At 40.0% G+C, this 22,486-nt stretch overlaps 1 protein-coding gene across 3 annotated transcripts in view; it reads left to right on the top strand.

Moving 5' to 3' along the window:
* The window catches only part of ccdc71 (coiled-coil domain containing 71), a 129,474-nt gene that overhangs the window by 11,111 nt on the left and 95,877 nt on the right, over positions 1-22,486 (top strand). For 2 of the 3 annotated variants that reach the window (XM_051074792.1, XM_018663318.2), the window contains exon 4: positions 5,996-8,200. The exons of the other annotated variant lie outside the window; for it this stretch is intronic. In XM_051074792.1, coding sequence (XP_050930749.1) covers positions 6,006-7,082 — 1,077 coding nt within the window. In that variant the 5' untranslated portion in view covers positions 5,996-6,005 and the 3' untranslated portion in view covers positions 7,083-8,200. Of the gene's footprint in view, positions 1-5,995; positions 8,201-22,486 lie in introns of those variants that run through there. 3 annotated transcript variants of the gene reach the window in all.

The following is a 22,486-nucleotide window of genomic DNA, read 5'->3' on the forward strand; positions in this document are numbered from 1 at the left end:
TCAGAAACCATTTTGTATCAGTTGAAATGGTTACTAGGAGCAGCTAGCTTAACATCTACTATGTCAACTAAAGAAATATTTCAATTTAATAGTTTGTGTGTTTCAGTAAGTCGACCTGCAACCACCTGTTTTGACTGTTTGCCCAGCAGGAAAACTGTCAATGCTATTTTTCTTTTGCTATTTTTCATGGATTGGCTAGCTAGCATGTAGTAAGATAATTTTGCCATTTTCAATTGTGCCTACAAATCACAGATTGGCTTCGTTGGGAAACAGATGCTAGTGAACGCAAGACCAGACCTCTGAAAACATCAGATGTGGGTGTTGAATTATTGTATCACGTGACATGGCAACGTTTGACGGGAAAGTGTATTTGGAAGGATTAGTGTCATATTTAACACGTAAACATCAATGATCTCCACAGACCTTTTGAAATTAATCTAGGGAGCCACATAGTCACATAGTCGTTGACTAGGAAACCCCCACCCCACGTGCAACCCCACCAGCCCTGCCCTTCACCCATCCCCCCTCTGTTCATCCCTCTGTCACTGCCTGCCAAGCGAGGAAACTGGTAATGGAGAGACTCCCTGCGAGTGTCGTACAGTCATGGTGAATCATCAGAAGTTGTTATGTTTGCAGTTGCAACATGGATCTTTGTCTGGATTTTGCAATAGTAAATGTCCCATTCATCCTCTGTCTTACCTTTTCTTCCCATTCTTGTCTGTCCCCTCTTCTCTCTCTGTCCTCCATTCTGTTTTTCTCATCTCTTTCCCTCTTCTTCCTTTATGCCTCTTGTCCTCTCTCTACACTTCTGTCTTCTTTTTCATCTGTGACAATGAAAATTTTATCTTACATCTTAAATAATTCTCACATTTAATGTTATTGCCTATTTTAGAGAAGTAATGTGCAAGAAAGCAAGAAATAAACTGATAAGGGTATGTTGTTCTATACCCAAGTACACTTGCGCATTTACACACTGATACAGTAGGGGGCAGTATGTACTTCGTAGGTGCAGGAATGAGTCCTAAAAGTTTTGCTCCACCGTTTCCCCCGTCCCAAAGTCAATGCATTTTTTTGGTTAAATGGCTGAAATTAGGTCGGTGCTTAACATGAGCTGAAGAAATTTCACGTTTGCTAACAAGTGGCTAAATGAGACTACAGAGGTTGTGGACGTCATTAAACTGCACACAAAACTGATCTACTTACCAGTTCACCTCGTGTGTTCGTTGTGTTTATACTCTGTATAACTAATTTTCTAGGCAGAAAGACTTTTGTAGAAGAGGTCACAGCTAAATTAAATTAAAAGTAGGAAGCTTAGTGGTGGAGACGTTGATGTCATGTGATGTGGTGTCTTTGGTTTATAGCCTAGCATTAGCCTTTTACTTACTGATGATTGTATTTAGGCCTCAAAAAAATTCCCAGTCCGCTCCACAATGTTTTGTTGTTTTCAGTTGTTTTCACACCTGATTTGAACTGTATCCAAGTGCAAATGAACCATACTCGAGACCACCTTTTAAAGTTTATTTGGGTCTGAGTTGTTAAGTTTGCTAGCTAGTATGGTCTTAGTTTCTTACCCAGTCAAACAATAGCCTACCACCAACATTCAGGTCAGTTTTTCTGCTTGTTGTGCCATTGTGGAGTTGTCCTTTAGTGATAGCCTTCATGTAGCAAACAAGAAAAAAAAATCAAATCCCAAAATTGATTTGATTATTCATGTCCAGCTCTAATTAATACTAAATATAAATGCAAAAATGTGTGATCAGATGTTGTTACTACCAAGTAACTTAATACCAAGTTGACGTAGGATCTGAAAGAGAGAAGTCTTTAGATGAACTGATGTGAACCTGCTGTCTGCTAGTCTGTCTGTCTGACTGGCAGTGTGCAGTCCTTCTGGCTGTCTAGCAGCATCAGAATTACTTTGTGTGCTGCTGCTTCTGATAAATGGTCCTGATAGTGTGCATGTTTGACTGCAGAGTAGCCAGAGATCTCCTTCATCTGATCTGTTTCTGCACCATTTAAACTGTTAAATTAATAAATGATGAGTGCCTTATATATTTTTTTTGGGGGGGGGGGTTAAACAGAGCAGTTTGTTACCTAATGGAGATACCACCTCATCTTTGTCTGCAGGTTTAATGAAAGGTAAACAGAACATGGCTTGTAATATTATATCATATCTGAGGTAGGAAATTACCCACAGCCACCCAGATGCTGTGATCATGTAGCTGAGGACTTTTCTAGCCGGAAGCTAATTAGCATCTCCAGGTTCACGGGTAACCTAATGGGACATTTCACCCAGATTGCAGGTTTTCTTTGAACTGATTAATTTCCTTGACCTTCAGAGTAAATATCTGAAAATATACATCACCAAGCATCTTAATATAACAAGTTCTCCCAGTAAAAAAAGCAAGCATCACTTTCAGAGTATAACTGTGTTAAATATAGCTTCATTTTTTTTGTTCAGTATGTAGACTGTAACCGCTGAAAACCTTTAGTTTGTTACTTAGACTGGATTGTGAGTGAGTGATGTACAAATAAAGCCTGATTGATTATTTAGAACTAGGCTGGTTCCAGACCTCTGAATCACTGCTCAGATCTGATTTGTTCAGGTCTATTGTTCAGTTGAAAGCTCTTTCCATGGTTGGAGAAGCAGTCAGCCAATCAGAGTTTTGTATGGCTAATTAGCTACAGTGCTATGTCGTTGCAAAATAGCTGCAGAAAATTATGCTGGAAATGGTGGTAGGCTTGATGCAGCTGTGCAGGAGGCTAACTTGCAGAAATAACAACACTTAAAGGATCAGTCCGGTGTTGGTATATATTTTTCCCACAGCACAGAACAGATTTGCTTCTATTTTAGTCAAACCAGCTGTCTACACAGGCGGCATAACAGCTTGCGTTTGTGATGTATGCCCGTAAACATGACCCAGAGTGTATTTTTACTCTTCAAGTTGATCTTCTTCCATTTTATAAACAGAACAACAGTGACTGTGTATTGGATTCTGAATGCTGCCAAAACATGGGTGACCTACAACCTAATACTGTCCCTGAACACCTCCCATGTAGACGCAGATAGAGAACCGAAGCTGCTGCTGCTAACATGCTGCTCATGTGTAGACACATTGTTTTCAACATATCAATCTGTCTTGCCCAGGGATTGCAAATGGAAATGAGCCAGTAGCTGAATCTGGTACAATACATTTCTTATCTTTGTATGAGATTAATAAATTCTAGTCATAAACTAAAACTCAGCCCAAGAGAATCAGCTCATAGATGCAGTTTTACTTTTCAAAAAAAAGGCTCAGTAATATCCTAAAACAGCTGGAGTTATAGAGCATTTTATAGGAACACCTGTGCACCTGCTTATTTGAGCAACTATCCAATCAGCCAATCATGAGGCAGCAGTCTAGAAGTCGGGAGCTTCAGTTAATGTTCACATCAAACAAAAGAATGGAGGGAAAAAGGTGATCTCAGTGACTTTGACCGAGGTATGATTTTTGGGGACAGATGGCCTGGTTTGAGTATTTCTGAAACTGCAGATCTCCTGGGAATTTACACACAACTCTAAAGTCTCTAAAGTTAACTTTTCTGCAGCGCCGGCAGATCTACATTAGGTGATTTAGTGAGTAGGGGTGATTCTAAAACTTAAACTGAAACCAAAACAGTGACACAAAATGTCCACAATCTTAAAAAATGATAAAACATTGTACCAAGTGGGATGATGGGATATTGGTAGAATAAAGTCAGATCAAGACAACATTGTTTCTATGAATCAACACTACTGTAAGCAACCAGAATTTTTCAGTTGCAACCTAGAAAAACTGTGAATATTCAGAGGCTGAGTCAGACTGATGTAGGTTGAAGCAAGTCAGTTTAGAGCTGTCTAGTTCACTGAAGTGTAGAATGGCCACCATACAACAAATCCATTTGATTTACGCAACAATAATAATGTAATGACTGTTACATTATTATTGATTTATTATAAATCAATCTATCGATCATTTACAAATGCAGTTTCCTTAAGTCAAGTCTGATGACTTCCAATGTCTCATGTTGTCCTATCAAGTCCAAAACCCAGGACCCCAAGATATTTGTTTTATGTTTATTTGAAACCGAGAAAAACTACAAATCCTCACACTGGAGCTACAATTATACTACAAAATAATGAACAATTATTTTTGTATAGGTTAACTAATCAAGCACTGTCTAATCGATTCCTCTTTACATTTTTGACCCACTGGTGACAAAGAACAATGGCAAACTTGTCACTTCATATCAGCATTAGTCACACAGGGTTGCCAGTGATATGTACCCTTCTGATTTCTCTACACTTATCTAGATTTGGAAGTTAATTACAAAAAATCCTCATTAACCAATAATTCTTAAGGCTGTATTTCTCCTGCAACTATGGCAAAGAAAGATACTGATAAAATACTAAGACTATGGCTTTGCACATTTTTGATTGAAAGCCTGTTTGGCCATTTGACACCAAGGGGAAGAAACAACATTTTCTTTCCTGCTTTTCCAGTGCTGCAAATAAAATGTAATATATGGCAGTTTCTTTTCAGTGAGACTCCTTGAACTACCAGGTCAGGTTTTTCTTATTTTATTTCTGCCGGAGGGGGATCGCAGGGCGTAGTTTCTCTGGTCCCACTGGTCCTGGTGGCAGCTAACGAGGCTCGTTATAAAAATAAAGGGTATAAAGGTGTAAAACTGCCAGTGGCTTCTGCTCGGCAGCTTGGAGGATTAAGCCAGCTGGGGTCGTTCTCTCTGCAGATTTCGATCTTTACTGTTTCTGTGTATTCGTTGTGTTGCTGTCTGCTGGTCTGACTATGTGAGGTGTCTGATTACACTGCCGCTGACAGTAAACTGGCTTTTCCCTCATGCATTAATCTGTCTAATAAAAATCTCCAGCTTGTGTGTTTATAGCTGCAGCAGTACTTGTTAATGTTTTCGATAACATCTCCCAGTGAGCTCAGCTGCAGAACACACTTCAGTTTCTGGATCACATTTAATGAGGAGTAAAGAGGTCACTGGTCAGAAGGTCACAGCAGCAGAACCAGTAGAAACAATCATGATGGTAAAGAAATGTTGAGAAAAGACAAAGGTCAAATATAGAACATGTCTGCCCTGATGTGGATAGATTTAAAACTAATTTCAGATCTCTCTGTCCTGCTTTTCAAAACACCCTCCAGTATTGCTTGGATATGAACAGATAATTGTCTATGAACAGATTCAAACAACATCTTGATTTGTTATTGTTTCCTGTTGCTCAGTTGACTTTTGCCTCAATCTCTCAATTATATTGCAGTCAAAGTTAAAGTACACATATGTTTACAGGAATCAGTGAAACTCAGTTGATGGCTGGAGCTCCAGTATCTGTCAAAGATAAATCTCCAAAATCTGATTAGAAACCACAGAAAAAAGTGCTCCTGTGATGTTCACGTGGCCCAAGGACTGTTGTTATAAAATGCCTACAAATTATAATTTTACTGAAAACAATCAACCTGCACAGGAACAGCAAGGCAATGGAAACTCTTGATTAAAATTTTAAAAAGACTGCTAATTTCCAGTTTTACCTTAAGATTGTTTGTACAACAGATAATATATTTTGTTTTAGTTCTATTAATTTTATACAGTGTCTCTGGTTTGCATTTCTGTCATCGTTTATTGTGAAACACTTTGTGATGTCTGAACCAGAGACCCAAGGTGCATCTTCACTCACTGACTTCTAAGATACCTGTTTTCTTGTTCTCTGATTCTGTGGGAACAATTTATCAGTGAGGTTTAACTTCCAAAAATTACCATTGTTCTCCTCCTACACTTTGTTTTAAGATAAATAATAAACTTGGAAATGGGGACTAAAAACCTGTCACAGTCTAAGATTGCTAAAAAACTAAATTTGTGACTAAAAAGGATTGAATAATGGTCATTGATATTAGTTCTTCAGTAGTTCCTCTGTGTGATTCAGTTTTATCAAATGCTTTCTGTTTTTTCTCGACAGGACTACAAACATGGCTGACGCGGTGCAAGGTCCCGTGGTCAGCCGGCCATTGGCATTTGCCAATGAAGAGCGGAGGGCGGTTCACTCCTGGTCCCGGATCTCATCAGCGGGGCACAATGTCCTCCTGGATGCTCTGAAGATCCTCAGCCCGATGTCCCGTGACCTCTCGAGCACAGAGGAGCTGGTCACCTTCTTGCAGGAGCTGAGCGAGGAGGGCCACAAGCCCACTGTGCTGCACAGCAAGGACGTGTACCGATACCGCTCCTGTACGAACCAACCCATGACTGAAGATATGCTGAAGCCACCCAACAGGAATGTCAGACCCACTGCCAAGAGGAGGGGAAGGAGAGGCCTAGCCAAGAAGAGAGAGGTACATCCATCCTGGAACACCTCTGAGAGGAGTAACCCCAGGATTCAAGGGGTGCGCCCTCCAGAGCTGCTGGTGGACCATCATGCCGTTGTGTGCAGCAGGACCCCCATTCGGACTGCAGAGATGTCACAGGCATTGCAGGTGCAGCCATGTCTCAGATTGACCAACATTGAAGGCCTGTCGGGCTTCCACACGGCCAGACTCCAGATCCACACTACCTGGGACTCGTCCTCTGAGGTGCCCTCTGTCACCTTTTCACAGCAACAGCACCCTCCAACGCTTTCAGGAATACCTTTGCAGCCTTCTCAGAACGGTGGCGGGGCGCCCACCAAAGCTGTGGCCTTGTTCAGCCAGAAGAGTCTGTCCTGCCCCATTCGACTGGATGGCGCCCTCATCGGTGATTCTGCACCAGTCTTCTACGCTAATGGCCGGGCGTTTCCACAGACTCACACAGAGCTGACCAGCAACGGCTGGAGGAGCAATGGCTTCCACCGAGATGGTCGGGGCCCCAAGGAACTGACCAACCCACCCCGGCAGAGAAACGGTTGGAAGGACAAGAACAGTTTTAGATGGAAAGTGATAAAGGTGGACGATTCTCGTTCAGTGGCGGAGGCCCGCAGAAAAGCGCAGAAGATCCTACAGGTCAATCTGTCTCCAGTGATTCAGATCCAACCTCTCAACCATGTGCTGAGAGATTTCAGATACCAGAATAAGTGACAATTCCCACAAAACCCACACACATTGTGTCCTTTAGCAGATGTTCGTGTTTTACATCCATTAGCCTCTACCTGGCTGAGCCTCAGTGTTCAAAGCAGACGTCTTACATGGGTTCTTGTGATCTCTGCTGGGTGTTAAAGGTAGAAATGTTAGAGTCTGTCTGCGGAGGTTCTGGTTCCTGACAGGGGCACGCCAGACTGAAAGGCATTTAAAGTTAAAGTTTAAAGTTAGTTAAAAATGATGCTTTTCCTAGCAGGCTGGGAAATGTCTGTCGGCCAAATGCTGGTGCATTTTCACTGTCAACATTAGGTAATGCTACACCACACTTCAACCAACCATCATTCTGCTTTGAGTTGACTGGCGGCTAACCAACGTTGGTGATGAATTTATAGACGCAGCATCCACTGTGGCTGTTAGGTCAAAGGTGAATATTCTGCCCTTCAACAAGGTTGCAAGTTGCAGGTGTTTGACGAGTATTTATAACTCATTTCAAGTATATTCACAGTTTGTTTAAAAAAAAAAGTATTTTTTACTTGTATGGCTTAAAACAGTGCTGTCACTCTGTGGCACCCTATTTTCAACTGGAAAGAAAGAGGAGGTGAAACTAGTGGTGGGACAGGATAATCCCATTTTACAGCAAGATGAACAGGTGGATGAGTGAGGTTGGTTTGCAAAGTCTTCAGACAAGCTGATGTGGTGGTTGGTTGGCTCCAACAGATAAACTATAAACAAAAAGAGGGAAAAAGAGAAAAGTCTTTAGTTTGTCTTCCTTTTTTATATTTTTGTTGTGTTTCCACTGGAGATCAGGGAGCAAGTACAACAGGGAATCGAACCCATGGCACACACAGAGTGATACCTAGATGACTTGTTTGAACTACAGTCCTTCACAAAGTGTTCCTTTGGTTAAGTTTATCCACACATGGAGAAAAAAAACAGATTAAATTATTGACTGTTGGGAGTATTTAATGTCTTACGGTGACAAAACATGAATCAATGAAAGCAGCTGCCGAAAACAGTGAGTATGGAAGAGTTATCAGGCCTCTTTAAAAACACTTCTGAGGTCTTCAAATCTTAATTATGAGAAAACATTGAAGATAAGACTTTTCAGCATTTTCTCATTATTAGGGCCCGAGCAACGAGTTGCGTGGGCCCAACGGGGCCATGCAACGAGTTGCAAGGACCCTCTTGTTTTCGTTCGGTTTATTATTATTATTATTATTATTATTTTTTTTCTTCTTTTTCCGCCTCTTTGATTGCCTTTTTGAAGGCCTTAACATGCGTCAAAACTCCTGAAAATTTGCAGACGCATCAGGCACGGCGAAAAATTTAATAATTTAGGGGTCTTGAGCATGGGTGTGGCAAAATGGCCTCGGTAGCGCCACCTACATTTTTAACGGAACAGCCCCTCAAGCCCGTTGCGCCTAAAAATCTGAAAATCTGCACACATATGTAACATCCCATGACGCACCAAAAAGTCTCTTGGAGCCATATTCTAAACCCAACAGAAAGTATTTTTATTTTGACCGGAAGGTGAAAAAATTGTGTGCTTTTGGCCATTTCCAGGGGTCGCTTGAACGCGAACTAGTCCTAGACGCATTATCCGATTGACTTCAAAATTTGATAATTTGTTCTTAAGACATAGACGAAGTTAAATTGCAAAAGTTTCGGACTTTTCATTGAAGGGCGTGGAAGTTATGGCCCCTCAAAGTTCGATCACTCGCCACAAAACAGGAAGTTGCTTTATATTTGCTATATTTCGGCCATACTTTGTCCAAACTGCATCAAACTTTACAGGATTGTTAATGGTACCTATCTGCACACATCCATATGTCAATATTCATACAATTGTTGTAGCACCACCTATTTATAGCAGGAAATGACATATTTTATAGTGTGATGTCCAGTTTCTAGACGGGTGACCAGATTCACTTCAAATGTTGTCAGCCCCTCCTTGACAATTTTTGGAAGAAGTCCTCCGAAAATTGTGAGTTTTGGTCGAAGCGTGTGCCGGTTCTGGCCTGTCAAAGTTCAGAAACCCAACTTCCTGTTTGAAACCTCAGATTTTGGGGTAACTTCCTGTTGCGACTCTCGACTTTATCCTACAGATGGAGCCATTGTATTACTCTTTGATGGGTTTTTGGAAGGGGGTCTCTTGTGTGTGTGTGTCTGTGTGTGTCTGAGGGGGGAGGGGAAGAGGAGTTGATTGAGTCTGTGAGAAGCTGCCACAGGGAGGTTACAGTCAGGAGAGCCAAGAGCTGTCACAGATGATGAGCTCTGAAAAATATTATCACAGAAAATAATTAGCATAAAAGCTTTTATTTTACATTTTTACATCTCGGAAGTTTGAACTGTTACGCCAGCGTATGCCCTGCGACCTGCGTCGACCCCGCGGTTGCCGGGGTCCCGCGGTCGCCACTCCCCCGACGGGCGCCGGGTGCGAGGGCCCGTTCAACGCTGCTCGCAGCTTTAATTAAACTTGATCTCAGAATCATGATTTTACAGATATCTGACTGTAATTTTAGAGTTTGTTCTCCAAAATACAGCTTTTTTTTTCCTGAAAATTCTTCCTTTCTATAATGTAGGCTTGGTCCATCTCTGTAAGTTTAAGGAGTTTTACAGATAAGAAACACCAAGATGTACACTTGGGCTGGGAAAATACCATCAATTCAAGATTGTTCAAATTTCTGGCAACCAACCATCAGTCGGAGCCCTGATGTAAGACATTTGTTTGGCTAATTTAAAAATATTTCTGGTGAAATTTGTTAGTTTGAGCTGCAGGTCTGTTTGTTTCTTGACTTTGAGACTGCAGCATCTGAAAGTCTTATCTCCCACCAGAGCTTGTTTGTGTTGTGCTCTGTTGAGTCGCCCAACAAAATCTACTTATAGTTTCTTGAATTCCTCAGCTGTGATGAAACTGTTGTGACTTTCTTTCAAACTAAAAAAAGCACTTTGAAAGTGTGACAATGATTCATTGTCACCTGTTTCTGATCATTAAAGTCTTTAATATTTTTATTTACTGCAGCACGTAGAAAGTATTTGAAGTAATCTCTAAAATTTTGTTTGATTTTCCTTGAACCCACACTGGTTTTTGCAACAGGTGCTAACTTTGCAATGTTGGTGCTGAATTAAATGACTGGCACAAGAATGTCATTGTTTTTCTCTGCTACTAGTTCATATTGGAGTGTTTTAGGAGCAATGACTTCCTGTTGTGAGTTATTCTCTTGAGGGACTGATAGCCCTGCTGCTGCCCCCTGCAGGTTGGGATGAGCATGCCAAACCGCCTTGTGTGCTTTCCAAAGGGTTTCTACTGTGAGGAACCACACAAATTCATTTTCATGTTATCATCTGTGAAAATTTCCTGTGTATTCTCCTGGAAAATTTTGTTTGAGATGTTTGGGCAAAACCACATTCCATGAGATAAATACATTATCAAGTGCTAATGTTTATTTTTTGGCCTCGTAAACCATAGCTTGGCAAAAAAACCTTAACTTGTAGTCTTCCTACTAGTTTTTTCTGGAGCCTATACCAATTAAGTGCAGATAAAAGCTCTGGAAAAAGCCAGTGAGAGGGCCTTGATATTAGAAGAATTTATTAATTTAACAGCCAGATCTCATGAGATAAAACAATTAAATCACCATCAGGTCAGAAATTAAGGTCTTGTGTTATAAAATGAAACTGAATTTCTAAGCACTTGTTTGAGGTTTAAATGCTGTGCAGTAGAAAGAATTAATCAGATTTGGTGTGGAAACCTGTACTTTCAGTTTTGAAGGTCAGGCATTATTCTCAAGTGAGAAAACTGTTTCTCTGTTGAAACTGACACCACATCAGTGTTTTGGTGGTCGGCTTTACAGACTTCTGTGTCTCTGTTCTGGTGAATTTTACGTTATGGAAGAGTCTCTTGGTTTCGCTGCACACTCTCTCTCTCTCTCTCTCTCTCCCTCCCTCCGATCTGTCTGTATACAGTCATGTTCATGCCCACCGACAATTCCCTTTTGTAGATCTTATTTCTGTTAGTCTTGTTTGTGCAACACTTGTATAATATTGTATTTCCTACATGATCTTTGAAAACTTTTTTTGTTCAATAAAACTGATCTGAAAAGAATCTTTTTTTCCTAATTTTTCAGAATGTGTTGACTCACTTCAGCAGGTACAGCACTGATGATCTCCGATGCTGAGAGGGTTTAATGTTAATACCATGTCATCAGATTGTTTATTTTTGTGGACCCCTGACTGCACGGGCCAAAAGTCATGTGTCATTGGGAAATTCACTTAATCCCTTTCTTAGTCAGTGTGACAACTTGTTGGCAAAGATGACACAATTATGGAATTAGAAAATGAATCAACTTTGATAATTCATTCATGTCTCTTTAACCTACACCAAGGAGATTTTATTGTCTTGTCATTTTTTTTGGTCGGTTGGTTTGTTTATTTATCAGCAGGATTACGTAAAAAGAAATGAACCAGTTTTCACCAAACTTGATAGTGGGACAGGGAATGGGCCATGGAAGACCCCAGTAAATTTTCTATTTTAAGAGCTAAATAAATGTGTAGGATTGTTTGATCTTAGCAAAGATATGCGCTCTTCTTAGTGCTACTCTAGTTGTATTTATTTATTTTTAGCAAAAATGCCAAACTAATTAACTAATTTAATCCAGCATCGTTTACACTGATGTTAAATATCAGTGTTGTGTAATATGCATCACCTCTTATAAACTAATTAATAAACAAATAAGTGTTGGTTGAAACATTGGCACAAAAGCAAAAGCGAATCTCTCACTGATAAAAGACAAAGGTCCTACAAACCTCAAGAGTGATGTCAACTACTTCTCCTAGAATACATTTTGTTGAGAAACATCCAATCACAGAGCCTCAAATTCTGTCATGTGCTCCACTAACATCAAACTGAAGCTAAGGATTTCATGTTGTAGAAACCTAAAAGAAAATATTCAGAGATTAAAATCATGGATTTGTCAGTTTGTTTAATTCTTGTGAACTCAGTATCTCACTTAAACTCAAGGATGAACTGATTTAGGTTTTGGAGATCAAATGTCCAAGTCACTGTGACCTTACAAAACAGACTTTTTGACCATTAGTCAATAAATCATCCTTAAATTATGACAGAATTTCACACAATTGTTAAATAAGATGAAATGATGACATTTTGAATCCATAAGTCAAAAGTCAACTTCACTGTGACATCATAACATTTTTCAAAAACATTTTCTGGATGGCTGCTGTCATGGTTAAAACTTTTTGTTTCTCACAATTAACTAACACACTAATACAGCAGATGTACAACAGAACAATATTTTGTCCAACCTTGTCTTTTTTTCCACCAAATTTGCATATTCATCAGTGGGTGGTACTGGTGACAGTCCTGTCTGTTACAGTGGAGCTACAATAGTGGCATAACAGTATTAAGAAGCATCAGTCGTGGTATAAAATATAACAAAGAAGGCTTAGGTTTGCAACAAAGAGTGAGACAGGATGAGATTTGGAAGGTAACAAATGGAGTTAAGGAGAGGGAAATTTAGAGATGGGTAGTAGATTTCTTTGTTAACACAGGATTGTTCAATATAACATAGTCTTTTTTAATTTGTTGTATCTCAGTGATATGTAATATATTGCCAAAGTATGTCCACCAGTAAACGAGATCTTATTCTACATACTCTGGTACGGTAGGTGGCGGTATGCACCCAAACGATGGTATTGCAACCCCAAAAAATGCAAAGAAGAAGAACAACAGGAACTCAGTGGGAAAACGAGCGGCACGTCGCTGAGAGACTGCCACATGCGACTGAAACTCGGGTGGAAAATTATCGGACTCTTTCCCATCTCGGCGTTGTTTCTGTTGTAGTTTCCCTTCTTATCAACACCATCAACAGCTGCTCAGTGACAATGACGCAGCTCATCGAGACTGTAAAGGTACAAACCTCTTTTAATCCTTGAAGGCTCGGTTTGTGTCTAAGATCCGTCATAACCCAGTCAAACACCGAACACACAGACGTGATACACATATGTTTGTATTCAGCGTGATTTACAGTTCTCTGTGTCATCACTAAATCCGACGTCCATCGCTAAATCCGCCTGGAAATTGTAGCTCTTAATAGTCACAGAACTTGCCTGAGAATTATGTTTTTCCCCCACATTTTCCTCGATATTAAAATAATTTATTTTTACAGTTGAGAATACGTTCAGTGGTGCGTAGCACAAGGGGTTCAATTAATCGGCATAGTTAATTTTCCAGAATATAAACAAATATTGCTAAAACAAACAAAAAAATAAAAGGGGTTACCGGATCGATATGGCGACATTAAACTACCGGTTATCTGTTCATATGTGAGTGGAGACTTAATCAGATAAATACACTAAATTAGATGAATTATTTAATTATTTTGAGATTTAATTCCTCCTTAAATTAAAATTATTAGGAATATTTACGACGAGAGGGCGGGTTCTGGGCTCTGATTGGGCGCCTTTCTGTCATTCAGATCTGTGGAAGTGGAATCCAGGTGAAGTTCATTAGCAGACATTTTGCAGGTGTGGTCACTGTTGTTGTGAATCGTCAAATTTCTATTTAAAAAAAAGGATGTAAAAGGTCGTTCCCTGGCCTCGTTATAGTAAGTCAACAGAGTCGTTAAAATCAAAACAACCCGAGAGATAAAACCTTTGTAGTCTTTCAGTATTGTTAGTAATATTCGTTTCTTTGTGTCATTCAGCAGTACATGGAGGAGATGAGGAGTAACGGCTGACAGCAAGTGCAGATGGACATTTACTTCCTGGACATCCACCACTTTGCCACCACGAAGGAAGAGAAGATCGACTGTTCTCATACCGTGAGTTACACATTTCCTGTGTGTTTACTTACTGTGCAGCTGTTGTTATGAAGATTGTTGCTTGTTTGCATGGACAGTGAAGTAGTTGTGCCTGCTGAGGCTCTTTAGTGTACCAAATGTTACTGGCAAATGTCTTAATGTTTGTTTGTAGTCTGTTGGTTGATTGTCAGCTGCCTGTAGGCTCTTAGTCTTGTTTGAATAAATGTTTACACACCAAAACAGGTTTACTTAAAGTATCACAAGTAAAAGTTATCCTTTGAGACTGCAATCATACAATAAAATACATTATTGATACTGATGCATCAGTGTGTAAGCAGCTTTTTGTTGTTGCCCCGCCCCAAAGGTTCACAAGATAAATCTCAGGAGTCAGGAGATGATTAATGGGAAAGGACAGAGGAAAAAACAAAGTTGTGATTTGTTTTCAGGTGTTGGAACCCCAACTAGGCACTGATTTATTACAGGGGTCACAAGCCAAAAAGACTGAAAACCACCGGATTAAATTTGTTATTATGTTTTTAATGTGAAATTTAAATCCAAAAACTATTAACTCCATCTGTGTAGTATTTCGTTTTGAATTGTAGTGAAGAAGAATGATCAGGTAGCTTAAAATAGAAACTAGTGCCTTAAAATGATTCTTAAGTACAGTGCTTACAGCCTGTGCTCCTGCCTAAATGCTCTTCCTCTTTCCAACTCATTTTTAATAATCTACCAGAAGCCAGACATCAGGTCTCAACCTTCATTTGGGACAATTCCTTTCCTTCCATAAATCACAATTCTAAAAGTACCTAAACTTGGTTGCGTACAGCTGTGAAAATCCAAATTTTAATAGTAGTAATATTTCCTCACATAACCCAAGTCATGTCCAACCATGCAGATATTTTTTTGTTTTATTTTCCCAGGTTTTTAGATAAATCTTCAGAGGTTAGGTACCACTAAGGGTGAGAGGTAAAATTTGGGTAAACTAATCCTTTAAAAGGAACAGTCCCAACCAGTGGCTGATGAGTTTGTTTTATTTGCATCACATCAACTCTGCTGCGTTTGTCTTTGTTTTCCTCCTGCGACCGGTCCAAACACTGTTCAACCATCCTGCTGATGTGAATCTCGTTACCAAGGTGACAGCCTCACCGCCCGTTCTCTCGGTGTAGTCTGTTGACCCTGTATCTGGGGTGTTGCTGGTGATTCGGGGGTGGGGGTCTGGAGTTGGACAGGGGCCCTGGGTCACACTGGGGTGTTTTTATTGTTTCAGAGCTCAGAGCTGTACGTCAGTGCTCAGCGACACATCTGCTGTGGGAGGTGGAGCAGGTGGAGGACCAGATATCTGAGCCGGGGGGGGGGGGAATTAGTGACATTTCAGAGCAGAGGGGGCGGCATGTTGAGCAAAGCAAGATGCTCAGCTTGCTGGTTTTTTGATCTTTGATTCACAGCAGTTACAGTGGGTTGTAATGGAAATCCAGAGTCAGAGTAAGAAAATCTGTCAGAACGTCCACAGAAATCTCTCAGACCTCCTGCAGCATTAAATGAAATGTGCTGTCTTTTCCCAGCTCTCATAGTTTCTCTGCAGCACAGCTACGTTCACAGATTGTGTGTCACTCTCTGGCCTCACAGTTCTGCCACGAGACTGGGGCTTCAGGTCGGGTTTGTTGAGAAATATCTTATTCTCTTTATGTGACTGAGCCAGTTGATGGAAGTAGACTCATAATGAGTGGAAAGAGGAAAAACTAGTGCTTTGCATTAGCTTGGCAAGCTAACGGTCAGCCTCAGGTCAGGTTTGAGTCTCAGATTTGGCAGCTGGTCTGCTTCTGGTCTTAATTTCAGCCTCACGTGGACGTCTTTTGCCTCCTCAATGCTCTGGAGGTGCTTGAAGTGGTGTGTTTAACAATTTATTGAAATCAGCAGGCTACAGCAAGTCTGGGTAACCTGCAGGCCATCTGGTTGTACCGTAGCTACATCTGCTAGTGTTTGTTTAAAGCTGATCTTTAACAGTAAGGAATCATCTTATCATTTTATGTTCCAGGACCAGGTAACTGCACCCAGTTCTGAGTTCCAGTTGTAGAGAAGTGCTGATTCAACTGTAAAGTCATTTGGAGGCTGATGTTCATGGAGCTTTTGAACTGTGTTGTGTTATATTGACAGATGTTTCTAATTCTAAATATTTTCAGTGGGGAGAGGTTAAATAACAGACTCACATCTCTGTGTAATACAACACAGTTCAAAAGCACCACAAACTGCAAAACATCATAACCCACATGAAGTCAGGATTTACTGCAGGAATGTTGTAGCAGCCTGCATTAGTTGTAGGAGGTGTGCCTAATAAAGTGTATATTTTTTCATATAGCAGGTTCTATGACATGGCTCTTGGCAAAAGCTTTACAAAAGTGCTTAAAACATTTAAAGGTGGAACTCATTTGTAATTCTTCCCAGTTTCTTGAGGTGGTTGTAACTTTAGGTTTGGCAGTCGCCCAGACATCACCAACTACCTGTATGGGTTGCTGTGGTAATGCAATTAGGCGTAGCTAAGGTGGTGACCCGGCCTCTTAACATGGATGGATGAAAAGTAAATGTCCATCATTGCCTTCCAAACAATTGCACTGTCAAGTTGTGTCTTCTGATGCCATTAAGCTATACTAAGAAACTATACTCTCTGATAGCGCTAGCTGCATGGATTCTGCTCACTCCGTCAATGTGGATGTGACGTTGTTTTTGTTTGTCATGGTGAAAGTGATGCAAAAGACAATCTGGTTTGAGTGCATCCTGACTAAGACGTGTCTATACAAAGTCACATTTCATGGTTTGTGTCCAATTTGCAAAAATCTCATTCTGGATACTGGGGTCGAGCCCATAGCACTGGTGATAAACCAGGACTGAAATGGCTGAAATTCAAGCCAAAACCTGAACCTCTGGCTCTGCTTACTGCCTGAAACAAACCAGCAAATGATTCATCTGCAGTAAAACTGGTGTGATAGTAAACTGTTTGTTGACCTCTCTGACTCGTGTTTTCAAAACAGGATATACTGGTCTTTTCTGTGTCTTCAACCTTCAGGAATGTTTGTTAGATGACCTCAGTTATGATTTTCCCACCACAGAGCAGCTGCAGTCACATGCTCAGTATGAGCAATAAAATTATCAGCTTCTGTTTGTTTATCAGAACATTCTTTAAAACTGATAAGAATCTAATGACAGCTTGCACAATTCTTGAGGACATTTACTGCATTGATGCAAGTGCTGGAAATGCTGACAAAATTTGGAAACTCTCCACCTCTCCTCCTCCTCCTTTGATCATATTGGGCTTGTTTTTGTATGCTGTTCATTTTAAATCTAATCTATTCTGAATGTAACATATGAACTCTTGTTGGATTCATGTCATTTTTTAACTTTCATTATCTTTATAAGATCTTTATCTTCAATGGTGTTTTGAATTGGCTTTTGGTATGTTTCCTTTTCAAACTGTTTCCATGTAAAAATATTCCATCCGTTTTGGATAGCTGGAGAGTTTCAAACCTGACTCTAGGCCTTTTGCTGCTCCAAATGATATGAATATGTGATTATGTCCCACATTATCAATTGGTTTTGAGGGATGATTGAAAGCACATTCATTTTAATTATGTCAATTCTTGAATTAAAATAATGGTAGATGCCATCTTTCCCTCATCTTTCTCTATGTGTTGTTTTATCCTTTTTTTTGTAATTTGCTTTAAATATGTCAGAGAGATCTTGAGTTATTGTCACCCACAAACATTTAATAGATCTTAGATCCCAATTATATTTATAGGATTCCTGAATTACTATTGATGGTATATGATTGATTGTAAGGATCTGGATTTTCAGAAAGGATATATATCTAGCATATATATATCCTATATCCTGACAAATATCTGTATGTTTCAAGGAGCTTCATCATTACAGGAAACATTGTGTCTAGTTGTTGAGGAAAATTGTCACATCATCAGCATAATGTCGAGTGTCATCCTTTACTTTTATTGTGACTCCCTTAAGTTCTTTGCCAAACTGCTTGAGCTGGTCATGATGGATCTTTGCAGCCTAATTTTATTTAGTCAAGTTTTAATTTATTTTTATTCCAGCTGAGAGTATTGACATTGGTCTGTTATTTGCATCTTTATTGTTGTGTGGTTTTCGAAACCCTGAGATTATTGCTTCTACCCATGTTGGTGGTTTATATTTCTGGAGTCCAATTAACTACAATTGGAGTAGTGATACCAGTTAATGAATTTATTTATTTACAGAGATCCCTTCCATTACCGGTTCCTTTTGACCTTTGTAACTTCTTATTGTTTTTGCAGCTTCTACATCTATTATCCCCACTCATAAGATTTATAACAATGGTGTGTCAAGTTAAGTAGTTTTGGATGGGATTTTTTTTAACCAACTTGGACGAAGTAACTACTACGATGCTACTTGCTCCTTCATCTTGTCAGAAATGTGAAAAAATGTAATATTCTGACTGTAATGACCTGTGCAAATTCAAAATCTATTTACAGTTAGCTCTACAACCATTGCCAATATATTCACGCAGGTAAATGGTCTGCTTTTTTAACCTCCATAACCATTGCAAGAAATGTCTGCCTCTTGCCCTAATATTGATTGTAGTGACACCCAGTGCTTGTTTATCTTTAAATGTATACCTGTTGAAGCAGTCACAGTTCCTGTGTTCGAAGTTCAGCCCTGCAAACTCTGCCCTGATAGTTACTGAAGCATCGGAAAGTACCAGCCACCAGAGCAGGGACTTTTTGGAACCAAACTATAGCAGAGGAACTAGATTTAGTGCCTGGTTTCTCTGTAGATAACGATTCCTCTGAAGGTTCTTGGTCTCTGGTCAAAAAGCAGTAGATCTAAACTGTACACTTGTCATGACTGGTTGGGCTCCCACCAAACTGTTGCATTCGGTTTATCAGTTCATCTGTTCTCACAGGGAAGTGAAATCTGTGATAGCTCAGTTCCGGGGAAGTCACTGAAGACTTAATCCCCAGGGGGTTTTTTAGAAATCTGATGCCTCTTCACTGAAGAATAGGCTTTACCTCTGTGCCTCCAGAAATATAATGCTTTGTTTTCTCTGCTTGAGCCTGAAAAATGCTAACACCCAGCCATCTGTTATGATGCTTTATTGATCAGGCAATCACCCATTAGTCACTCTTCAAAGAGTCTAGCTGGATGACCTTGTCCTGTAATTTCCCCACATACTGTGGTTTTCTGTGATCCTTCTGGAGTGGAGCTTCCGGTTTCCGATGGATCTGTTTTCTCAGTTGACAGGATTCAGACCTTACGAAGGAGTGGACTTTATGATTCTCACTCCTGAGGTACTGTGTGTGCTTGTCCAGTGGTGTGGTGCGGTGAAATTAACAACTTTATGTGCATGGTCACCAACCTGTAGCACTAGTATTGACTCTCTGACAAAACTGAAACCGCGCTGTTTTCTACTTCACTCAGTTAAGTAAAAATAATGCCACTAAAATTTACTGCCTTGTGGTTGTACGCCTCCGCCAACCGGTTCAGATGCAGTCAATCAGTCTGTGAGTCGGGATGGACAGAAGATGATGCCTCTGGCCAAAGAAAGAAAATTACTACCCAATCAGAGCTGAGTAGGTAAATTATGCGTTAATCACAAATGTGACTGCAGGCTTCAGCCTCATGAGAAACTGACTGGTAGAAATGGTCCTTGGATTTCCTCTCCACTGTAACCAGCTGTCACTTCCAGCTCTCTAACATGGACCGAGTGTTGTCTCAGATCACATCAGGACACGATTCATCAGAGAGGAGGTCAGATGTGAACCAACAACACTGGTTTTAAATGAGGTCTGCAGTGGCAGCAAACCGCCAGCCAGCCTGCAGCACTGGAGGTCAGGGTCTCTGGTCTTCACCCCCCCCCCGCCTCCTTTACTACCCCCTCAGCGTTGCTTCTCAGGCAAAACCATTTCCAAGCTGCTCTGCTCTGCAGCTAGCGCTGCAGCTCAGCTCTTTGTGTGTTGGGGGAAGGGAGCTCTGCAGGCGGAGAAACAGCCGGAACAGTAACCTCCACAACTGCTTGCTCTCTGTTTTGGAAAGGTTACCTCATCACAGATACTCTAATCTCAGTGTGGTTCAAATGTAGAGTTATACTGCTCTATGTACCTTGTGTGAACTGCTTTTTTTCTGCTGAGCTGTCAGGGAAATAAACTGTCAGACAGCCACATGGACAGCAGAGGGAGGAGGTCAGGCTTGTGTTTTTGTGTCTTGAATGTCGGCAGCAGGGAAGGAGAGCTATTTAAAGTGGAGGTCTACAGAGAGAGGAAGCATTTTGGGTTTTTCAGTGCGAGCCAGCGGTAGACTCGGCAGAGTAACAATGATCTTGTCCTCTGCCTGAAGATTTGAGCAGAGGAGCTGAGAAGAGGAAGGAGAAGAAGAGACAAACTGGTTCCTTCCATCATAAACAATATGGCTGCTTTCACAGATAAAGAAAAAAAACCTGCTGGCTGTGTAAACAAAACACATTTCTTCTGTTTAGACAGCCACGTGAAAAAACAGAAATGGGAGAGGAGCAGATGTAGGAGAGACACAGACACATCAAATACAATCAGAGTGAAGACTGCAGCAGATTTCTATGGTTTTCATGTAAATAAAACAGGAGAAAAAATCTGATCTGGCAGCAGAGAAATGAAGGCAAGGCCAACAAAGGATCAGAACTCCATGTTTTTTTTATTGAAACAGCAGCAGGATCAGATGATGATGAGTCTTTGGCTTTAACAGATGTCTGTGATGTTTCAGTTTCTTCCAAAGAAACAATGAGAAACACCAGGACTGAAACTAATGATTTTGACATTAGTTCATCTTTTGATTATCAGCCATACTAGGGGTCATAGTCAGTCCACCACCTTTGTCCAGACTGAAATAACTTCATAGATTGATGTGAAATTTTATTCAGACATTTGATGTCTCCAGAGGATGAAACCTAGTGATTTTGGGGATCTCCTGACTACCAATGGGCATAATTCATCACCAATCAATCAATTAATGCCTTTATGAGCATATATAGATAGATAGATAGATAGATAGATAGATGGATAGAATTATATATTTTTTAAGGCTTTATTTACTAGGATTGTTGTTGGACTATAATTTCTTTTTGGTAAAAAGATTTGATTGAGAAAAACACACTTAATTGAAATAAATTTTCTGGATGATTGATCAAGTACATTTCTTCAAATGTCGATCTCTACCCCTGACATTTCCTCTGGTGCCATCATTAGACTGATATTTGTCATTTTTGGTGAACAACTTGAGGAAGGATCACCATGAAAGTCTCTATGTATAAAGTCCTGTGATTATTGCTCTTCTGTTAATATTTTTTACTACATTCTCATGTTTATACTGTTGTGTATATTTTTATAACCTTATCTTATTTTTTCAATCACTTATGCTGCTGCAACAATATAAATTTCCCCATTGTGGGATAAATAAAGGATTATCTTATCTTAAATGGTATAGATCTTCATTGTTCCATTGTCCGTGACCTTGAGCTTGTCTGTGTTTGGTTTCTCCTTAACCTTAACTGCCCCGTAATCCAATCATGGTTCAAACTGTACAGATGTTAGCAGCTGGCATGTCTGTTTTTTCGGCTCTGCCTCTGACTGATCTCTGAACTCACCAGAAACTCCATTTATTGTATTTCCCTCCAGTCTCTCTCCTCTCATCTCTGTACATGTATAAAGCTGGTTCATGCTGCACAGTTTTTGAGATCAAGTTGACATAGTCTCATCATACCAATTTTTATATTTCCTTTGATTTGTTTGCAGTCGTGCTGCCTATAAAATCTAAAACTTTAATCTTTTTTTAATGAACACTAAGAAAATAATAAAAAAAAAGATAAATGATAAAACAGACAAGCAGCAAGTGTTTTTTTATTTTATTCTTAATAAATGATAAATAAGCAGTGTTTTTGAACTTGGGCCTTATTTTACCATGTTTTTGGGTATAAGTGATTGATAGGGAGAAAAATCTTTGGAAAAGCTGCGGTACTGAGCAAAAACAGTGAACCCAGCAACTGCAAACAGTGCAATTGTCCACATAGTACGTCCAGTAAAGTGCTTCTTTTTTTCTACTGACAGACTCAGGTTGTTGTTAAAAGTGTCTGACAACATTGTGGATTGGTACTTCTGGTCAGTCGGTTCAGGATGTAACTGGAACATGGATATTTCATAGAAATTAATGGGAGTGACATTGACTTCATGGAGCAGGTTAACTGTTCCTACTAAGCTAAGCTAATCAGCTGCTGACTGTACCCTCATATCTGTGCGTATTTACCAAAATGTCAAACTATTAGCACAGAGACATGGGTTTAGAGCTTGTATTTTTATTTCACTGCATCCATCAATTTTAATGTCCAGAATTAGAGTGTCTGTCACACCAACATCACCTTACAGACAAACAAGTATGTGTCCGAAACATTCACCCAGTCTGAAAAATATGTGTTGATGAGCTGAATTATTGATCAGCAATTGCTTTTGTTTTTTGTTTTTTTTTTCTTCTTTGTTTGTTTTTTTTTATGTATAATGTTACTGGGTAAATCCAAACTCAAAC

This window comes from Lates calcarifer, linkage group LG12, assembly GCF_001640805.2.
Source record: "Lates calcarifer isolate ASB-BC8 linkage group LG12, TLL_Latcal_v3, whole genome shotgun sequence".
NCBI lineage: Eukaryota > Metazoa > Chordata > Actinopteri > Centropomidae > Lates > Lates calcarifer.